Here is a 21,178-nt window from a genome sequence, read left to right as displayed (position 1 = left end):
AGTCACACTCGAGACCGCTTCCCCTTTCGGAGGGGACCGCGGTTCATCATTTCCTGGCGGCCTCCGGGTCCCGGCGGCCCGCGCTGTACCGGAGCGGCGCGTCTTATTCCCGGAGGCGACGACGATGGACGGCGGAGGTTCTTCTCCCGGACCGAGCGCCTGCGGCCGGCGGTGAGTAACCAGAAACCCCCCCTCCCTTCAGGTCCTTTCCGTCCCTCGTATTAAACTACGTTTAACATACTAGAATTAATTATACTATCAGTTTGCTTCTCAAACAGTATTGTGTTGAAAGCAATTTTGAAAACGTTGCAAAAAAAAAAAAAAAAGTTTATTTCAGAATTTCCTTACTTTCAAAAAAACAATGGAATTATGTCACATCTGTATTGCCACTTTTTAATGATTATTGTATGTGTGTTTTATACTTTTACTCTTTTAGATGGCCCCTTCTGGAACAATTTCGGAGTAACTGTTGGGCAGTACTTTTTGCGCAGTACTATGTATTTTTTTAAATAAAAGTGGGCATATTTTAATAAATACGTGGGCATATTTAGCCTAGCGGTTAAGGAAGCGTTGCCCACCAAGGGTGATGGGATTTAATAAAGTAGATATATAAATATAATATACATAAACATAACCAACATATCCCACATAAACCAAAAATAAGTTTGAATAGTTTTATTGCTACTAATGGCTGTCAGAATATGTTGTTTTATGAACGATGGAAAAGGAGGGATGAAGAACAATTGAGTGAAATGCAAGGTTGCGGAAGCGGTCCAAGCGGTGCAGGGACATTCTTGGGCTCCTGAGGTTCCACTGAGCACCTTCGGTTCTTACGTTACAGAGCGAAGTGAGTGCCGCCGCACCATGGAGCTAAACAGCAGCAGCTCAGGAAGGGACAATGTCCTCTTGGACAATAAGCTCAGCCAGGAGAGAAGGGGACCGGACTTGAGCCTCACGCCCATGTTGGAGAAGACCAGGGAGTTTTTTCAGACCTGTGACCTGGAGGCCAAGGGCTACATCACTCGCACAGACATGAGGGTGGGTCAGATGCAGATCCGCACGACAGTGCCTAACGTGTCGCTTCATGCCATCGATTCTCTTACTTTTCACCAGAGGCTCGACAGGGAGCTGCCCCTCAGCGCAGGTGAGCTGGAGGACGTGTTTGACCTGCTAGATATGGACAAGAATGGCTTCCTCACCCTCGGCGAATTCTCCACTGGACTGGGTAGGTTTACGTGACTGAAAGAAACTGAGAATGTGTGAGCAGGTCGGTTCTGAAAAAACGGGCAGGCGTTTTTTTGCACGGCCGGAGGATTTCGGTGGCTCAGGAGACGCTGTACGAGAGCCAGTGCGAAGAGGTTGTAATGGGGGACGTGGAAGACGAAGAGAGACACTTCAGTATGCTGCTGGAGAGCCTGGGAGCCATCAGCATCTTTGAGGAGTGAGTGTCCACTCTTACTGTAACCCTTATAAACTAAACAAGAAAAGAAAGTTCTGAGCAAACTGGACTTTTGATTAATTCAGTCTTAAGCATTTTGTTTAAAAAACAGTAAAAATACGAACATGTTGGCACTTAAAATCCATCTCTCTCAAGCCCAGAGGAGGTGCGGAGCCTTTGGATGCAGCTTCGCAGAGATGAGCCTCACCTTTTGGCCAACTTTGAGGAGTTTCTGGCTCGAGTCACAACCCAGATCAAAGAGGCTCGGCAGGAGAAAACGGAGATGGAGAAGGCCCTGAAAAGGTCAGCCCTCTGATACAAAGCACCGGCATCCAAGGACCCTCGATTTATAGACATAGAACACGGGGATTTACAGAAGTAAATAGAACGTTTTTTTACTCTGTTTGCTGATTTGTGATTTTGATCATGAACAAGTTCGTGATGAACAAAGTTTAAAATGGGAGGAGCCATTGGAGATGACTGACAGCCTTCATGCACCCGACTTCCTCGTTCTGAATGATTTAAATTGTCCCTTTTCCTGCTTACTCTCTACTGTAAACGTCTCAGGACCGCGACTGCGATAAAACCAAAAATCCAGACAGATTAAGCAGGCTTTATTTCAATCATTTTGGTTGGTGGCAGTGGCGGCCTAGCGGTTAAGGAAGTGGCCCAGTGATCAGAAGGTTGCCTGTTCGAATCCCAATACGTCAAGGTGCCACTGAGGTGCCACCGAGCAAAGCACCGTCCCCACACACTGCTCCCCGGGCGCCTGTCATGGCTGCCCACTGCTCACCAAGGGTGATGGTTAAAAACAGAGGACATATTTCGTTGTGTCAACGTGTGCTGCGCTGTCATTGTTTCACAATGACAATCAGTTTCACATTCTTTCTTATAATTCCTTAATTTATGATATAACTGATCAGTTCCTGTAAGTAATGATTTGAGGTTTTGTCATCAGTAAACTCTGCCTTACTTGAGAACAGATGATGGTGCTCTGGGTTCGGCTTATGATAATACTCTATAGAATGCTGCTCTATCCTTGTCAAATGACCGCTGAATTTATTTTGAAGTGAGGTGTAAAAAAAAAAAAAAAATCCCTTTTGCCACATGAGCAAACAAATTAGCATCAGTTGACGATTAGCACGACATGCTGCTCTTGTTAGCATTAGCATGTTGGGGATTTTCGCTAATCTCATGACCCGAACATTGAACACCACACACTAAATCTGTGTTTGAGAAGATTACAAATTCTGAACTGGGGTGTACATGTGATTTCACTTTGTGGGTGTATCGGCTGTAATTTTTTTAGCCGCTAGCTGCAGAGAAGTAAGTATTTACACAGCGGGCGCAACTCGGGGGAGAAGTCGCTAATGTCCCAGGTAAGTTTTCTTCTGTCTAGTTGTTCTGAAATGACTAATTGTGTTGAGTTAGCTTGTTAGCAGAGTTAAAAGCACTGCATAGTAAATGTCTGCATTGTCAGGTTATCTTTGTAAAATATGTGTTTAGGAAGGCAGCCACACACGACACCGAGATCAGGCGGCTGTACGAGGAGATGGAGCAGCAGATTAAAAATGAGAAAGACAAAATTAACTTTAAGGTAAAAAAAAAAAGAGATGTCCAAATAATAATAATAATGATATTTTGTCAACTTTAAAACAGAGTTTGTGTGCATGGGCAAGAAGTGCAAGTGATTGTGTATTAAGTCAAGTCAAATAGTTCATATGTACAGAGTACAATGAACCAAGCCCAATGAAATTCATAACCATCTCTGTAGACAAGACATTTAAGACTTCTAACCGGACACACAAGACATACTAGTGCAACAAAATTGATATGAATATACAGTACAGGGCAAAAGTTTGGACACACCTTCTCATTCAATGTGTGTATTTTCATGACCATTTACATTCTCACTGAGATTCTCACTGAAGGCATCAAAACTATGAATGAACACATGTGGAGTTATGTACTTAACAAAAAGTGGAGACCTGACCTCCACAGTCACCGGACCTGAACCCAATCGAGATGGACCGGCAAGAGTGAAGGCAAAGGGGCCAACAAGTGCTAAACACCTCTGGGAACTCCTTAAAGACTGTTGGAAAAGCATTTCAGTTGACGACCTCTTGAAGCTCATCGAGAGAATGCCAAGAGTGTTCAAAGCAGTAATCAAAGCCAAGGGTGGATATTTTGAAGAAACTAGAATATTAAACATGTTTTCAGTTATTTCACCTTTTTTTGTACATAACTCCACATGTGTTCATTCATAGTTTTGATGCCTTCAGTGAGAATCTACCAATGTAAATGGTCATGAAAATAAAGAAAACACATTGAATGAGAAGGTGTGTCCAAACCTTTGGCCTGTACTGTATATGGATGTATGTAGAAATAAGTATGTCCTTATGAATATAAATATGCATGTAAATAAGTCAGTAAAAGTTGCATAACATAAGTGTGTAAGTTATGTAACATAAATGATCAGTGGCATTTAAAGTGATGTGTGCTACATCATTGCATGTGATGAAGTGAAAGAATTTCTATTGCCCTGAAAAGAGAAAGAAAAACCTGTCCTGTTTTTAGACATATATTAGCCTTTTCCTTCCCATTTTTTCTCTTTGCATTTGTTGCCTCCACTTCCTGCTCATTTATGGGTCTTCCTGTTGTAGAACAACACCGACCAGGTTATGTGATAAAAATACATATCTAAAAATATATAAACAAAGCTAAGTGTTTCATGTGGTCGCTGTGATGACAACAATTCATAATTCTCTTCAAAAGGGTGACAAGAGTCCAGAATGAGATCAAATGTTGGACACTTGTTGGACACTCATGTTAATGATCATCTCACGATGCTGCTTATCTAAACAACAGAAAACATAAATGTTTCTTGTATTAAATTGCCCCGTAGTCTCTGTTGCCTCTGTGTGTGTTAAAACCTTTGGCTGGTGGTGTAACAGAGTATGTCAAATGATGCAATGTCATATCCGTTGTCTCTGCTTGACAAACAACACAAAAATACTGCCATTTTTTTTTAATTAACCAAAATAAGTGTTTTCAATAGAATATATTTGTAATGTTCTATGCAGTGTCGTTGGTCAGTCTTTAGGTCTGTAAGATATGTGTTCCTTCTGCAGGACTCAGAGCGGCTCCTGTCCCGCAGTCAAGACCTGCAGGGGCAGCTGAGCAACAAAGAGAAGGAACTGGACCAACTGTTCCTCAAACAGAAGTGGGTGGGTGAGAAGCACACACACACACACCAAGCAGGGGCAGGGGCAGGGGCAGGGGCAGGGGCAGGGGCAGTGGTGGCCTAGCAGTTAAGGAAGCGGCCCTGTAATCAGAAGGTTGCCGGTTCGAATCCCGATCTGCCAAGGTGCCACTGAGGTGCCACTGAGCAAAGCACCGTCCCCACACACTGCTCCCTGGGCGCCTGTCATGGCTGTCCACTGCTCACTCAGGGTGATGGGTTAAATGCAGAGGACAAATTTCACTGTGTGCACCGTGTGTTGTGCTGCTGTGTATCACATGTGACAATCACTTCACTTTAACTTTTTTCTTTAAGCTTAACACAAGGATTCCCGAGTGCTCAAAGAAACAGCATTTTCATTAACGCGTTCCATCATTAAATTGCAGATGTGAGGAGCCAGATTTGCACATCCAAGAAAATGTTTTACTTTTATTATACAGTCAGGTCCACACATATCGGGTAAATACACTGTTCACCTCATTTGGATGTAAATACCCTCAAATTAAATCTGAAAGTCTGCAGTTAAAGCACATTGTGTTCGTTTAATTTAAAATCCATTGTGGTGGTGTATGGAGCCAAACATATTACAATTGTGTCGATGTGCCAACATTTATGGACTGATTGTACCTAAAAACTGATCACTGCCCTCACGTGCCAATACTTGCACAACTGCTACATTTGCACAATAATTCGGTAACTGTTTACCTTCTCTGTTTATATTGAAGGTACGGTTCAGTACATTTGTACTGTTTTTGCTTGTTGCACTACTCTCTTCTTATAATGAAGTATTTGTGAGCTTTATGAATACTTATAGATATATAGTATAACTGTAACCCCCCCTTTTACTGTTAGTTTGTCTGAGTGCTGATCTTCTGTTGTATTCTATGTTCCACCAATGATCCAGGAGGACGATACTTTGTGTAACTATGTGCTTTGTATATGGATGGGATGACAATTAAGCTGTACTTATTTACTTTAAGCATTATGCATATTGGTGTTTGTGTGCTCGAGTTAATAGGTGTCAGTTTGTGGGTATTCATCATGCGTGCACGCTTGTGTGTGCAGTTGGAGCGACAGTGTCAGGAGCTTCACACTGAGAGGCAGGAGAGTCGCGTGGAGAACGTGAAGCTGAAGATGACCAACGAAGAACTGCGCCATGAGCTGGAACAGACCGCCCATGCACTCACACTCACACAGGAACATCTCAGCATCCTGCAGGAGAAGGCAGCTCGACTGCAGCAGGAAAGAGACCTGTGAGTGAACACTATCAAATACTCACACAGTCCCCCGCAACTCGACAGATACATAAACCAGATGCATCATTTAAAAATGTCATGACAAACAAGTCATGAGTGTTCATTAGTACAAACGTAAAATGGGATGTCAAAATAATATCAGCCAGTACCAATATACAACCAATATATCGGTGCATCCCGAATCCAACCTACACAGATGTATAAAAGAAATAAAACAACAGAGCATCTAAAAAAATATTGTGAAAAAGGGGATATTTGATTTTATAATTTAATTAAAAAAGCTAAAGCATACGTAATGCCCCAGGATGAAAAGTTGAGGTCATTGAGGTCATCATTTGAGGTACTGGATTTCTGATAATCAACATAAAACAACAACTATTTCACATTAACTGGAATTAATATAACACACTTTTCAAGATTTTGTCTTTTTTTTCAAATGCCACACACACCATAACTTTCTTACATGCTGATAAGTTGCATCCATTTGCTGTGTGAATGTGTCTGTGTGTGTGTGTGTGTGTGTGTGTGTGACACAGGGAGATGTACAGAGTCACAGAGGGATTGCAGCGGGAAAAGCAGAGTCTGATGAAACAGCTTGACCTCCTCAGGTAAGATCTTCAGTCTCAACCACAAACACACAAGGAAAGGACAGACACAATACACAAATAAAACATTTATTCTAATCTTCCTGTGCTTCTTTAATGGCCAGAGAAATGAACAAAAACCTAAGAGACGAGCAGGACATGAGCTCACTGGTGAGTAAACACTTCAATATCTTTTAAACTGACACCCCAGCTACCCTAAAGAAAGAAATTAAATTTCTGTTAAACCCACAGAAAACCAAAGGTTCAATAAAGGCATTGTCTCGCAAACAGCGGGTTTCGTCTTTGAAACGACTGGACAGGATTCGGACTGTGAAGAGGTCTGTAGCTTCGCCCTTCCTCTATTTTTGGTTTAAATTTGACAGTTTGTGTTCTTACATGATTATTATTATTTTTTTTTTGCAGTGAAGGAGACTTAGATGAGGAAGAGACACAGAACTCAAACCGGAATAGCCCCAGTTTGGTCAATGGCCGCCCTTCCCTTTCTGCCAAGGTGGCTGATGGGAAAAGACAGAAGGGAGTGAGGCCGAGTCTGTGGGACACGGTTGCTGAGGCGAGTGGAGGAGAGCGCTCTTCAGAAACCGGGGGAGACGTCTTTGATTCCCCCCTCAACGGGTGGCCTCTATGCAGGGTCATATCCATTGAAGAGGACCACCTTCCCCACCTTCTGCAGGGAGAACCCCCACCTCTGCTCCACCAGCTCAATCAGGGTGGTGAGGAAGCTGGGGAAGTTCAGGAGAAAGACTCCCCTGCTCAGTTGTCTGTCCAAACCAAGTCTTCCTCAATGCAGATAAAAAAGAAATCTGACCAGGGTGAAAAAGGACCCTCTGGTGCCCGAGGGCAACCTGTCGGCAAGGAGATTCTGCAGCAAGTGAGTCGACTGAGAGCTTGACCCCTAACCGACCCTTTAAAAACCCTACATTTTAATGTGACCCTCAGCCATCAGTCCTAATGTTCTAAAGTATTTGCATAGTTGATTTTGGCCACTTGTCTTAATTTTAGTTTTAATCTAGCCTTTGCATTAGCTGTCATTTTAGTTTTTAGGGGCCTAGCGGTTAAGGAAGCACCCCCTGCAATCAGAAGGTTGCCGGTTCAAATTTCGATCTGCCAAGGTGCCACTGAGGTGCCACTGAGCAAAGCACCGTCCCCACACACTGCTCCCCGGCGCCTGTCATGGCAAATTTCACTGTGTGCACCGTGTGCTGTGCTGCTGTGTATCACATGTGACAATCACTACACTTTTAAACTTTATTAGTCTCATTTTAGTCTAGTCAAGTTTATAGTAAGTATTTTAGTCTCAATTTAGTCAGAATTATCCATGATTATTTTAGTTTAGTTTCAGCCAAGGAAAATTGTATTTTAGTTATTTTTTTTTTAGTAATGCAGTTCTATTTAACCCAGTCAATATAGTACAAGTACGTAGTAGAACATTTCCTTTTAGTCAAGCCCATTTCATAATTAAATCAAGGTTATCTCATTATTATATTATTGTTACCTTATAGACTCCAGAACACTACATTCATTCCAGTAGATGCATTTGTCCCCAGGTCTTTTTTACAACTACACAGACTGTTTTATTTTCCACTTCACTGTAAAGAATGTGTATTAAGGTTGCTTGGGCTTTTTCTCTCAGCCCTCTGATAACCCACCACCACATCTATCTAAGACCCACCACAAGCATTCTGTTCGTTGACTAATGTATTTTGCCGGACATTTTGCACACACAGAATATTTACTAAGTTACTATGGTGTGCTTTCTTGTGATCTGAGGAGACCTTGGAGAGCTCTGTGTTAGTGCCGGACCGGCTCTTTAAGGTCATCCTGGTTGGCAACTCCAGTGTTGGAAAAACAGCTCTGCTGCGGCGCTTCTGTGACGGGCGTTTCCAGCCTTCCACCCTCGCCACCGTGGGTGAGTACCGGTCACTACCCCCACATTGGGCGCTGCAAGCTTAACAACACCCACACACCGGCTGCAGTGCTGGCCTGCACTCTGTGTGTGTGCACGTATGTCTGTTGTAGTGTGGGGCAGAGATGAAAAAGTCATGCGCTCTCTCTGGTGCACATTGCTGTGCAGATTATGTCCAGCCTGATCATTTCATCCAAATTCACACGCTTAACCATTTGACACGAGGAATTCAGTTGTCAGGGAGGAAAAAAAGTTGTCCAATATTGCCCTCTAGTGGCCATAAAAAGAAACAAAAAAGCCTACATAAACCAACACACAGGTTGGTAATGAAATATTGATGTGTTTATTTCTATCCGTATGTCTCTGTGCTCTCACAGGGGTTGACTACAGCGTGAGGACATTGAATCTGGGGGATATATATGTAGCCCTCCAGCTGTGGGACACAGCTGGGCAGGAAAGGTAGGAGATTTCAGTCACACCATACGCCAGTGACTCTCATAGTGATCACAGTGTCATCCATATCACTTCTTACACTTTCTTTGCTTTTCTCAGAAATTAGTAAAATGGAAAGAAGGCTATCATTCAGGGAAAATGATGCATACATTTGATGTTGAGATATACAAATCAATAAAAAAGCTTTTCATCAGTTCTTGCTACTGGCAAGGAGACATTCTTAATAATTTTAGGTTTATTAAACAAAACCAATCACATAGCACTGAACACACAGGGGCAGTTGGTAGTAACAAGGTGATTGTGACAATTTTTAAATAAAAACAGTAGAGAAAACTATTTGTGTATGTGTATAGCGTTGTTCATAAATGTATACTTTTTTTTGCTCTCTTGTAAAGTTGGCAAAATATCATTTATGTCAAGGTTGCACACTATGTTCATGGGACACAAGGCTGTACCAATTGGACATTAGTGTCTAATCTTCATTTGAAGTCATGGGACTTTTGTTATTAATGAAGTCATTAAAGCCAGAAAGTAACTCATGATTTTTTTTTTACCCACTGTGGCTGGCAGATACCGCAGCATAACACATCAGTTCTTCCGGAGAGTGGATGGAGTGGTGGTCATCTACGACATCACCATGGCCGAGTCGTTCCAGGCAGTGCGCTCCTGGCTCACCAGCATACAGGAAGCGGTTGGAGACCACATTCCCATCATGCTCCTGGGCAACAAAATGGACAAGGACAGCGAGAGGCAGGTGTCACTGGCACACGGGCAGAAGTTGTCGGCGGTGAGAGATGCAGTGGTGGACACAACAGGACACGTGACACACACATACACATGTAATTTAACCAGCCATTGTTTTGCCTTAGGAAACTCAGCTTATGTTCTATGAGGTCAGTGCGTTCTCAGGGGAGAACGTTATGGAGTCGCTGACACACCTGGCCAGGTGAGGGAGCCACTGTGTCATTTACGGAGTCACCCAGGGGGGGAATTGAACTGCTCACACCTTCTGTGTTCTTCTCACAGGGCTCTGAGGGAGACGGAGGACCTTGAGAAGGAGAAGACAGTGCAACTGGGAGCCCAGCCAGGCAAGAAGAGATCCTGCTGCAAGTAAAGCTGGGGGGTGCAGTAAGAGCTGAGTCCTTCAGTTTTACCTCCCTGGAAAAATCTGGCATTCCGCATCCTGCCTAGTGGTGAAGTGACACCTAAAATGTGAACTAGGCGGGGCTTAAAAAAATCATGGCGCGTTGTGAATATTCAACGCATTATTAAACCAACGAATGCTTGTAATTATTTATTTAAATTCAGGTGGGACAGCATGTTGTGGGTCATGTGGTACAATGTTTGAGGTCACAATGAATAAGAGGAGGACTTCACTCGGTTTTATGAGTGAGCTAATCTTGATCACGATATGTGTTAGAATAGAGAAACCCATTTGAATAAAATAATAATATATAATTAGAACAATGCCGTGTATATGAAGAAGTCCTATTCCATTTGTATTTCAATTTCCATTTACTTTACTTGTATTTGTATTCATTGGCGAATGGTATGTTTCTGTTATATTTAGCTAATGCAGTATTTTTCAGAGGTGGGACCGTGCCTACTGATCTTTGCATTTATGTCAAATGCGGCAGACAGCTTTTCCATAGGCTTTCATTTATTCTGCATTCTTTAAACCAATCACAAGTGAATAAACAAGGTATAATCATCTTTGCATTAAATAAATTCTAAGACAAAAATAATTAACACCATAAACTGAGGTAAATATAGCAGTTGAGGTTCCAGACTTAAACAATAACACATCAACACTGTTAGACACGCAGATGTTCGCTAATATGACGCATGAAGCATGAAGTCATTTGCTCAGCAGAAACACAAACTGTGGTAACAAATAAATAAATCAAAGACAATATTCAGAGTCCCATTAAATCTTACAATTGTCCAATCACTTTAAGTTTCATTGTGAATTAACATGTTTATCTCTGACCACTTTATCGTAATGTTTGCAAGAAAGCATTTTACCCATACTGAAAATTAATGTAGAAAATGGAAACAAAATAAAGATAAATTCTAGAATTTATGTACATATACATTCAAAGAGTTGTGGTCCGAAGCCCGGAGTGCCACTAGGACACTATTGCTCTTCGTGGCTGGGCCCTGCGGTTCCGCTGCACCTCCCTGGCTGGAGAATTCCAGTAGAGGTAGGGAGGGAGGCGGGGTCTCTGAGTGGCTGCGGTGCCGGCGGCGCCCTCTGGTGGAGCCCTACCGCATTTTGTAGTCATGGGAGATGGCCGCATCGCACAGCTGACCTTTGAAGTCCAGCTCGAAGGTGAAGTCCAGGTCACGCTGTGGAATTTCACACAGGGGAGAATCAGGGCCATGGCCGCAGGAAATGGACAGGTTTGCGTATACACACCTCATTTTTCTCGTTGGGTTTGACAGTGATGCTACCAAGAATCTCCTCCCCCCGGCGGACGGTCAGGTAGTCCTCCAGGTAGAACACAGTCTGTTTCCAGTGTGTGCTGGCAGCATCAGGAGCTGAAAAAAACAACCATATTTTTCCATCCTAACAGAGTTTTTAGTTTTTATGTTCTGTTAAAAAAAAAAAAGCATTTCACCTGTGGAGTGAAAATGGAGCTAAAAACAAGAATTCGGTTTGTTTAATATGGGAGCCCCCACCAGACTGTTCACACCAACCCACCATGCTTTGCGCCTGACTGTTGGGGCTACTAATGATGGCCTGAGCCTCATAAAGGTGAGGTGGGACTGAACACACCCTGGCCGGGAAGACGTCACTCCCTGAATTGAATGAACCGGTCTTCGCTGCTTGCAGGTTTCATGCCATGAGCCACTGTGTACGTCCTCTGCCCACCTGTGGAGAAGCCAGTCTTCTTGTGACACTTGGTGAACTCGATGTTGAAGTAGGTGACGAGCGCGTGCACGTAGTCATTCCGCTGAATCTGCAGGCAGAACGCCGAGGTGAAGCTGAGGTCCTCCGGTTTCACGGTGTAGATGTCCACTTCCTGTTGGAGGCGCGCCACAGGCTGGTCAGCTTTTTTATCTACCCGTGAGCACTACATAACATGGAGATGTAATTCTGCAACACTGGTAAACTTTTTTTTAAATTTATTATTTCTGATCAAAATATCTCGATTTTCAAATATGTAATCATGGGTAAGTAGAATTTCTAAATAGTTTTAAAATGTGGTATTTAAGTAGGGGTGGTAGTAGCCTAGTGGGTAACACACTCGCCTATGAACCAAAAGACCCAGGTTCAAATCCCACTTACTACCATTGTGTCCCTGAGCAAGACACTTAACCCTAAATTGCTCCAGGGGGGGACTGTCCCTGTAACTACTGATTGTAAGTCGCTCTGGATAAGGGCGTCTGATAAATGCTGTAAATGGAAAAAAAAAAAATTAAATTGATGAAATTGAATTACAGCTTTGAATAAAGCTTTGTACATTTACATTTAAGGCATTTGGCAGACGCCCTTATCCAGAGCGACTTACAACGTGCTTTCAAGTTACCATCGATGAAGAGATCAATTCCGGTTCACTAGGACCCCCAACTATGTATACAATCTTTTTATTCACTCTGTTGTAGATTCTGTACACAAATTCGACTATAAGAAAGTTACAAGTTCATCTAAATATTCTCTAAAGAGGAAGGTCTTGAGCTGCCGTTTGAAAATACTCAGTGACTGAGCTGTTCTGACCTCGAGGGGAAGTTCATTCCACCACCGAGGGGCCAAGACGGAGAAGAGTCTAGATGAATGTTTTCCTTTTACCTTCAGAGATGGAGGGACCAGGCGAGCAGTACTGGAGGCAGTACTGTATCTACCAAACTGAATTTTATTTTCTGTTCACAAGGCCACAATGCATGTGTTTTTTTTTTATCTCTTGAACAAATCTGCTCCATTTGAACCATCCTACTTTTTTTTTTCTGTGTGGTTACCATTCCATATGAGGAACTCCTTTCATTCACATCCTGGACAATGAAGCGGGGAGCTGTTTTCCACTTCAAAGGCCCTAATCCTCCCAGAGCTGAAACAGATTCTCCCTCTATTCTTTTATCCTTCACTCTTTCTGCTTTTCATTGACTTCCACGATACTTCTGTAGTGTGGGCATGGCATGAGCGTAGATGACAAATCCATTCAGCTAGGCAAATGCTGGCAGATAATAATACGCTGCAGAAAACACACACACACACACACACACACACACACGGCCCTTCATGTGTGAAATGAAGGTACTCTGGGTTGGTGGGAAACCAAACCTTGATCTCTCATCAAAAACAACGACATTACAGACTTTTTACCGTGTTCTCCTACTGCATTTGCAGACAAAGGGCAGTGATGGCCTCATGGGGCAGTAGTGGGTGACACACTCGCCTGTGGGCCAGAAGACCAAGGTTCAAACCCCACTTGCAACCCTGAGTGTCTCCAGGGGGACCGTCCCTGTCACTACGGAATATAAGTCGCTCTGGATAAGTGGTTCAGGGTCAGGTCCGTCCCCCACATGCTGCTCCCCGGGCGCCTTTCATGGCTGCCCACTGCTCACTAAGGCGGTGAGTTAAACGCAGACCAATTTTTGCGGTGCGCCACCATGTCACAATGACAGTCACTCCACTCTCATGTAAAACAGAACACTCGCTTTCACATCGCAAGGTCACATTATGTCAGTTCGAAGCAATGTCCAGGTATAACGTTTATTGTAGATAGTGTTTATTTGGCCATTTTTCATTTCTGATTAACCAGTGGCCAGTATCTGGGACTGGTGTCCAGAGCTAGTTATAGTGTGCCCCCCCCCCCGCCTTGTGAACACAGAAGTGATGCTGACCAGGAGATCAGGACGTTTACAGGATGTCAGTGCTCATTGCTCTAAAGGGATAAGAAAACAGCTCATTGCACGCTACCGTTTCTAATAAAGTGGCCAGCGGGTGTGCATGCCGGCCACAAAACGGGCTTGTTTGCGGTTAATGTCCCATGTTTGTTCTGAGTGGGTATGATAAATCAGTACATATTCAGCGTAAGCTTTAGAAGTGAAAGGTGCTTAATGAAAATTGGCCTCTTCTATGGCTTCCCACGCAACATGTGTCCTGGGGTGGTGTTGAGTCAGTCAGCCGGTGTGATTCACCCTTTCATGCGCAGCAGCCTCACACACACACACACACACACACACACACTCACAGGCGACACACCTTGATGAGGCAGGAGTTCGTGACCACTTGTTTGGGGTCCACGATATCCACCAGAGGCTCCATGATGGCGACGTTGCGTATGCAGGTCATGTCGAAGCCATATACGTTCTCCCACCCTGCAGAAACAGGCATGGACACAACTGGAAAAAGCTCGTCACGGCGACGGAAATGTCAGAGCTGTTACACAGAAGTGACATGTTTATAGGGCTACGAGTGACTGTGTCTGACTTTTTTGTTTGCCGTTTGTTTAAATGCCTGCGCGTCTCCCAGAGGGACGTTATCTGTCTGTTTGTCCTGTCCTCTCGTCTCCCCTCGTCTCGCCTGCTCTCGGGTATCTCTTGGTGCCGAAGCGCACCGCCCCGTCTGGCTTTTGATTAGCTCCCCCACAGGCTCGAAACAAGACGAGACTCCCAAATTCACCCCCCCCCCCGGCGTGTGACAGATATGCAGAAAGAACCAGGTTCCCAGGAAGAAAGACGGAGGGAAACAAAGAAGGAGAGACAGTCGTGCCTCGAGGGAAATATTACATCAACGGGGGGCTTTTATCAGCCGTGAAGGTTGTGACATCACGGGACAGGAGGGGTGGGGGGGACAAAATGTGTTTCGCACAAGGAAATAAACACCTCATCTCTCAGATTTCCATTTAGTCAGCCCGACGCAAACCTCCCGTCCGCATTTGGGTGTAAAAATATACTCACAGTGGATTTTGAAGTCTTTGTACTGCCTGTCCTCAATTGCCACCAGGTACAATGTGGCTCTGTCTGGAAACATCAGGCCTCCAGGTTTCTAAATGGAGAGCGCAGAAATGACATGGACACGACATGGTAAATTATGCAGTAAACATAATACAATCATATCATAGCAGCGTCATATTTATGTGGATGCAATAGTAAGTGTATGTGGATGCCCATCACAATGCCAGAATTAAATCTCTGCCAATGTGTGTTCATGTTTGGCGTGGTTCTCCAATAACTGTGACAGAAACTGCGTTTGTGTATCATGACATAAAATAAACAAGCTCTTGTGATTCTGAGCTCCTGAGAGCCTTCTTCTAATCTCTAATGTTAATGTAAGATCTTCAGGCCTGAGACACATTATGGTCTATATCAGCCCCATAATAACATTTACCCACGTTTCCTTCAATCATGAAAAACACTAATACAGATTGATTTGTCATATTAAATATCAAATGGCTTAACCCTAGGAACTAGCTCTTGGTCAGTTTGACTCATTTGTCCTAACTGGTGGTGAGGCTGTGGAATACTAATACTAAATTTACCATCCATGGCTGGTTTAATTAGAGTGTTCGTGTTTGTAAAAACTAAAGACATACTTGATGTGACATTCGCGAACACCACCTATGTGTAATGTCTTATAAAGTGGCATGAAAATAGGGCCCGTAGTGCTGCTTCAGGGCTATAGAAAACATACTAGCATACTAACAAGCTGCGTGCGAAATTATGTAAGACTAATTTGCTTTTACAATTTCTGTATAGCGTGCATGTCCCTGGTGCTGGGACACTTTCACCCTCTCAGTATTTATTTGCTTGTCTGTCCGACCACGCACTCACCAGCCACTTGTCCCTGGCATAGATGACCGTTTTCAGCATGGACTCGTAGAAGAGGCAGTAGCCCATCCATTCTGAAATGATGATGTCCACCTGCTCCACCGGCAGCTCCGTCTCCTCCACCTTTCCTTTGAAGATGGTGATAACTGCAAAACACGCCCGTGTGTTAATGCTGCACACAACCGCTGTCCACTTTATTACACCTACCGTGTAGCCAGAATTAGTACGGGCTTTCACACAAAACGCTGCCTGGTATGTTCAGGCTTTATCAGCACGCGGAAAGCCTTGGCGAAAATAGCGAGGAGTTCAGAGCAAATGTTGCCAGACTGGGAGGCTTTGAATCCCATGTTTGTGGGTTCCAAATAGTTCGAGAGTTTCCATTGTTAAATTCTAAGAATTTTTTTTTACCCACAACAAAAGGGTTAGTGTAGACCAGACAATGTCTGAACATCAGTGATTGGTGGACATTAAGATAAGAAAAGTTATAATTTAGTATAGAGCAGATGTTTTTTAGCCTGTATATACAGTACAGGCCAAAAGTTTGGACACACCTTCTCATTCAACGTGTTTTCTTTATTTTCATGACCATTTACATTGGTAGATTCTCACTGAAGGCATCAAAATTATGAATGAACACGTGTGGAGACCTGAACTCCACAGTCACCGAACCTGAACCCAGTCGAGATGGTTTGGGGTGAGCTGGACCAACAAGTGCTAAACACCTCTGGGAACTCCTTCAAGACTGTTGGAGAAGCATTTCAGTTGACGACCTCTTGAAGCTCATCGAGAGAATGCCAAGAGTGTTCAAAGCAGCAATCAGAGCAAAGAAACTAGATTATAAAACATGTTTTCAGTTATTTCACCTTTTTTTGTTAAGTACAAAACTCCACATGTGTTCATTCATAGTTCTGATGAAAATAAAGAAAACACATTGAATGAGAGGGTGTGTCCAAACTTTTGGCCTGTTCTGCATCGTCATCATAAATACGAGTAAAGGAAACAAGTTCCCCACCGCAGCAAGTTCTCGACATAGTCACTCTTTCTGAACTGTTCAAAAAACATCCCCCATAACTTAAGGTGGTGGGGTGACCACAGCAAAAGGTCCCTACTTTCCAAGAGACTCAAATATGAAACATTTGACTTTGTTTACCATGTTTTTATACTTTTGCCTCTTTTTATATAAAAGGAAAAGTGCCCTGAAGAAAGCAGATCTATAAATGCTGATGCTCCGCTCTGGCGGGCTCGAGGGGGGAGGCCTTTCAGGACATGGCCGGCGCTTCTCCTTCCTCTTGGCAACCAAGCTGCCGCTCACCAATTACCGGCGTGGCGGCGGGAGTGCGTGCCTATTCTGGGTGTGTTTGTGCGCGTGATAATTTGCCCTCGCTGAGCCAGCTGTCCTTCGCCCGGGATCACCGGCAGAAACGGGGCCAGCGCGCCCCAAACCGACAACGGCGCTCGGCACGTCTCCGCAGCAGGAAGTGACTGCGCTGCTTCCTGTGCGGCAAGGAAATGTGCCACCAATTCCTGGAGGAAGCAGCTCTGCAAGTGGAGTATGCGGCGCGTCCTTGGACGTCCTACAGCTCTTCGCGCCATAGTGCAAACAAGGAGCTAAATTCTGACACGCTGTTCGGCGGTGGGAATGGTGAAAAAAGGAGGGAATAGCCGGTCCTACCGCCGTCCAGATGGTTGGACTTGATGATTTTCTCCGAGTATTCGGATATGCTGGAGCATTCAATCTGTTCAACAAAAGAGAAAGCAATGAGTTAGTAGCGCGTACCGCGTGACCCCATTACTTGCGAAAGCACACAGATTGTTTCACACCCCCTTCCTCTCTCTCTCTCTCTCTCTCTCTCTCTCGCACACACACACAGCCACACACACCCCCACAGATCGGCACTAAACCGCGAGGCTCTCGACAGTGTGTTGCAGCGCGAGGGCGATTATGTGCTCCCCCCGCTGCGTCTCACGATTCATCTGAGGCCGCCATTTCTCCCCGCACGGGCTCTCCGCAGTGATTGCAGGCCCATCAAGCGGAAAGTTCACGCAGGAGTGTGTTATGATGCGATTGTTGCAAACTACTGAACAGCGATGAACTCATGAACACCTACATACTCGCAGACATATTTATGGGGTGGTAGTAGCCTAGCGGGTAACACACTCGCCTATGAACCAGAAGACCCAGGTTCAAATCCTACTTACTACCATTGTGTCCCTGAGCAAGACACTTAACCCTGAGTGTCTCCAGGGGGGGACTGTCCCTGTAACTACAGATTGTAACCCACTCTGGATAAAGGCGTCTGATATATGCTGTAAATATGCAGTCATGCACACTTGTCTGTTCCTTCTATCCAACGTAATCTTGTTGCTAATCGGCAAGGTTTAACGTGAAGTAATTCACTCCAATGTAGACATTTGTGGGAAAGACAGAAAGTCATATGTTCTCTCTGATCGTAACAATGTGATCGGGGGAGTGGGTGGCCTAGCGGGTAAAGAAAGTGGGTTTGAATCCCGGTGCCACCGAGCAAAGCACCGTCCCCACACACTGCTCCCCGGGCGCCTGTCATGGCTGCCCACTGCTCACCAAGGGTGATGGTTAAAAGCAGAGGACACATTTCGTTGTGTCGCCGTGTGCTCTGCTGCTGTGTTTCACAATGACAATCACTTCACATCACAAATTAGCCCAAAATAACGTGCTAAAGATGTGACGTTATGGAACACTGGACACCTTGCAGGGGCACCACACGAGGTAGATCTGGAGCAGGTGCTGAAGACATGTGACTTCTTACTCTCTGAAGTTTTTAATTCCAATATTTTTTTATACCCTCAATAAGTAAAGTTTTGACCACTATAAGAACCACTATTTTCATCAACCAGACAGCATCGCCCATGTCATCCAGGAAGAGAGTGGTAATAGCCTAGTGGGTAACACACTCGCCTATGAACCAGAAGACCCAGGTTCAAATCCCACTTACTACCATCGTGTCCCTGAGCAAGACACTTAACCCTGAGTGTCCAGGGGGGGACTGTCCCTGTAACTACTGATTGTAAGTCGCTCTGGATAAGGGCGTCTGGTAAATGCTGTAAATGTAAATGTAAAGACAGCGTACTAGAGTTTCATCATGGCATAAAGGAGACCACTGTCACCCAGAAAGAAATTTCACCTTTAATTCCTCACCCGTCTGTATCTGACTAGAAAGTTCCTCCTCCGCTCTTATTTCATCAACGTCGACCTTTAACCCAGTCACTGGCCACTCAGGGCAGTGGTGGCAATCGTACGGTTGAAGGGGTCAAATCCCGAACCGCCTGCTCACCAAGGGTGACGGTTAAAAGCAGAGGACACGTTTCGCCGTGTCGCCGTGTCTCGCCGCGACAGGGCTCCTTACCCCATACACATGGCGGGCGCCGGCCTTCGCGGCGAACATGGACAGGATGCCCGTTCCGCTCCCCACGTCCAGAACGATCTTGTCCTTGAAGAGGTGCTTGTTGTGGTACATGGAGTTCCTGTACGTGAGCGTGCGCACCTCGTCCTTCAGCATCTCCTGTGCGGGGAGACGTCAGCGTTAGAGCGTGTGCGTGTGCAGAGGAGGTGTGGAACGTGCACGCTGGTGCATCTGAAGTTTTCGGGAACAGCCTGTTAATGAAAGTGTTGAGGAGGAGGTGACGCGCTCGGCCGCCAGGATCTTTTTATAGAGGCGGGTCTCCATTAGAAGCCTGCTGGGATTAGCCGATACGCATCTCTCTCTCTCTCTCTCTCTCTCTCTCTCTCTATGCATCCTTTCTTTTTCTATTATCAGGGACATTGGATCTATCAGCCAACAGAAAAGGCCTGACCTACATGTGGAAAATGTGTCAGCGTGAAGAAGTCAGCCATGCAGGCTCGAGAAGGCAGATGAAATTTCGGTCTCGTTTGGGGGGGGGGGGCGAATTAATGGGTGGAATTAATCACCATCAGTACCCCTGAGCATCTGCTTTAATCAGCGTACCTCGTGGATGCCGAAGTGGGCGTACGAGTCGAAGTAGTAGTCCCGCGAGGTCATCTCCTCGGGGTTAAGCAGCTTGGCCATCTTGCCCCGGCCGGGGCAGCCGGACAGGGCGGAGACGTGGGCCGCGCGGGGCGGGCACGGGACCTGGCGGGCGGCCGGGTCGGGCTTGGGCAGGGACGAGGGCTGGACGGACTGGGACAGGCTGGCGGTCAAGGGCTGCTGTTGCTGTTGAAAAAAAGAAAAACTAATTTAAAAAAATCCAAACCTCGGTCGATAAATCTCCAGTCATCTACAGGCTGAATATCACAACATTACGGAAAATATTACACGGAGCATGGAATTAATAAGAGATAAAAATCCAACCCTAGATCGATAAATCCCCAGTCATCGACAGGCTGAATATCACAATACTACGGAAAATATTACACGGAGCATGGAATTAATAAGAGATAAAAATCCAACCCTTTGATCGATAAATCCCCTGTCATCGACAGGCTGAATATCACAATACTACGGAAAATATTACACGGAGCATGGAATTAACAGTAATAAAAAGCGTTTCAGCACCGCGGACAGCGCGCCGGGGTTCCCCCGGGTTCTAGGGGGGAACCCGGAATGCGGAATTACATCAGCCGCATTCCGCCGTTATTTAGCACCGAGATGCACTCACACACACACACACACACACACACACACCGCGAACGCCTCATTCGACCCCGTGACCTTACGGGCGTTTAAAAGCCCGTTTAAATGTGGCCGGACGGGGTCCGGGGCGCCGGCCGTACCTCCGCGCTCTCGGTCTCCGCCATCTTCCTCCGGAGGAGCGCGCAGCGCGACGAGTGTCTCAGTCCCATCCGAGCTGCGGAGCCAGTCTCCTCCGGGAAATGTTAACCATCAAAAGCGCACCACGTACGGCAAAAATCTAAATCAAAATCAGTAAAATAAAACAAAGACGTCCTTTCGGTTAAAAAGCGGCGCCTTAAAAAAAGTTGAGGGCAAAGTTGAGGGTCAGTTGCCGGACCGTGATCTCGGGATCCCGGGACCTCCGTGGGACCTCGAGGGATGGTCCTTCGAAAGCGCGCCAGCTGAACCAGCTGAGCTTCGGAGATGCTCCTGGTCTCCGCGGCATCTCCCATCAGAAGTTCCGCGTCCACCATCCCCCGGTCCCCCGGCTCCTGGGCAGGTCCGGCCAAGTTCTCGGGAGGACCATCTCCATCCGTCCGGTCTCCATGCGCGCCACTTTCTTATAAGCCCCGCGCCTCCCACACCTTCTCCGGCGGATCCAGGAGTCGGGCTGATGGACCAATGGCAGCTCCTGCATCTCCTCCCCCAACCCCGTTCATGTCGGGAGGTGATTAGTCTCCATTTATTTTATTTTATTTTTTTTTACAAAAATTCATCACTTTTTCCATTATTCCATTATTCTGGCATGTTGAAATAGACGTGTGTCTGTGTGCAATGTTAGACTTTTTAAAAAAAGTATAAAAAACAAGTGTGCCTGTGCTGATACTGTAGAAAAAGGAGT

The 21,178-nt window shown here is 45.3% G+C and overlaps 2 protein-coding genes across 4 annotated transcripts; one reads left to right on the top strand and one right to left on the bottom strand.

The window, feature by feature from the left end:
- Positions 1-12: 12 nt before the first annotated feature.
- Positions 13-10,848, top strand: LOC114764257 (ras and EF-hand domain-containing protein homolog). 2 transcript variants are annotated; one of them, XM_028953734.1, is made up of 17 exons: positions 13-171; positions 842-1,038; positions 1,114-1,225; positions 1,291-1,441; positions 1,595-1,741; positions 2,945-3,035; positions 4,570-4,665; positions 5,745-5,932; positions 6,472-6,543; positions 6,645-6,690; positions 6,772-6,857; positions 6,943-7,408; positions 8,311-8,446; positions 8,821-8,902; positions 9,467-9,683; positions 9,766-9,842; positions 9,923-10,848. In XM_028953734.1, the coding sequence occupies exons 2-17, from the start codon at positions 865-867 to the stop codon at positions 10,008-10,010; spliced, it is 2,229 nt and encodes a 742-aa protein (XP_028809567.1). In that variant the 5' UTR covers positions 13-171; positions 842-864; the 3' UTR covers positions 10,011-10,848. The 2 variants fall into 2 exon arrangements, with proteins under 2 accessions (XP_028809567.1, XP_028809566.1); XM_028953733.1 differs by having other exon boundaries at positions 8,308-8,446.
- On the bottom strand, positions 10,539-20,921 carry LOC114764262 (protein arginine N-methyltransferase 8-B-like). 2 transcript variants are annotated; one of them, XM_028953743.1, is made up of 11 exons: positions 20,675-20,921; positions 20,439-20,575; positions 19,654-19,878; positions 19,054-19,209; positions 17,343-17,406; positions 15,674-15,816; positions 14,801-14,888; positions 14,103-14,218; positions 11,772-11,922; positions 11,316-11,437; positions 10,539-11,245 (listed from the first exon to the last, which is right to left on the bottom strand). In XM_028953743.1, the coding sequence occupies exons 2-11, from the start codon at positions 20,505-20,507 to the stop codon at positions 11,162-11,164; spliced, it is 1,218 nt and encodes a 405-aa protein (XP_028809576.1). In that variant the 5' UTR covers positions 20,508-20,575; positions 20,675-20,921; the 3' UTR covers positions 10,539-11,161. The 2 variants fall into 2 exon arrangements, with proteins under 2 accessions (XP_028809576.1, XP_028809575.1); XM_028953742.1 differs by having other exon boundaries at positions 20,439-20,921.
- Positions 20,922-21,178: the final 257 nt, after the last annotated feature.

This window comes from Denticeps clupeoides, chromosome 15, assembly GCF_900700375.1.
Source record: "Denticeps clupeoides chromosome 15, fDenClu1.1, whole genome shotgun sequence".
NCBI lineage: Eukaryota > Metazoa > Chordata > Actinopteri > Clupeiformes > Denticipitidae > Denticeps > Denticeps clupeoides.
The sequence above is the reverse complement of the archived record's forward strand: the minus strand, read 5'-3'. Positions and strand labels throughout refer to the sequence as shown.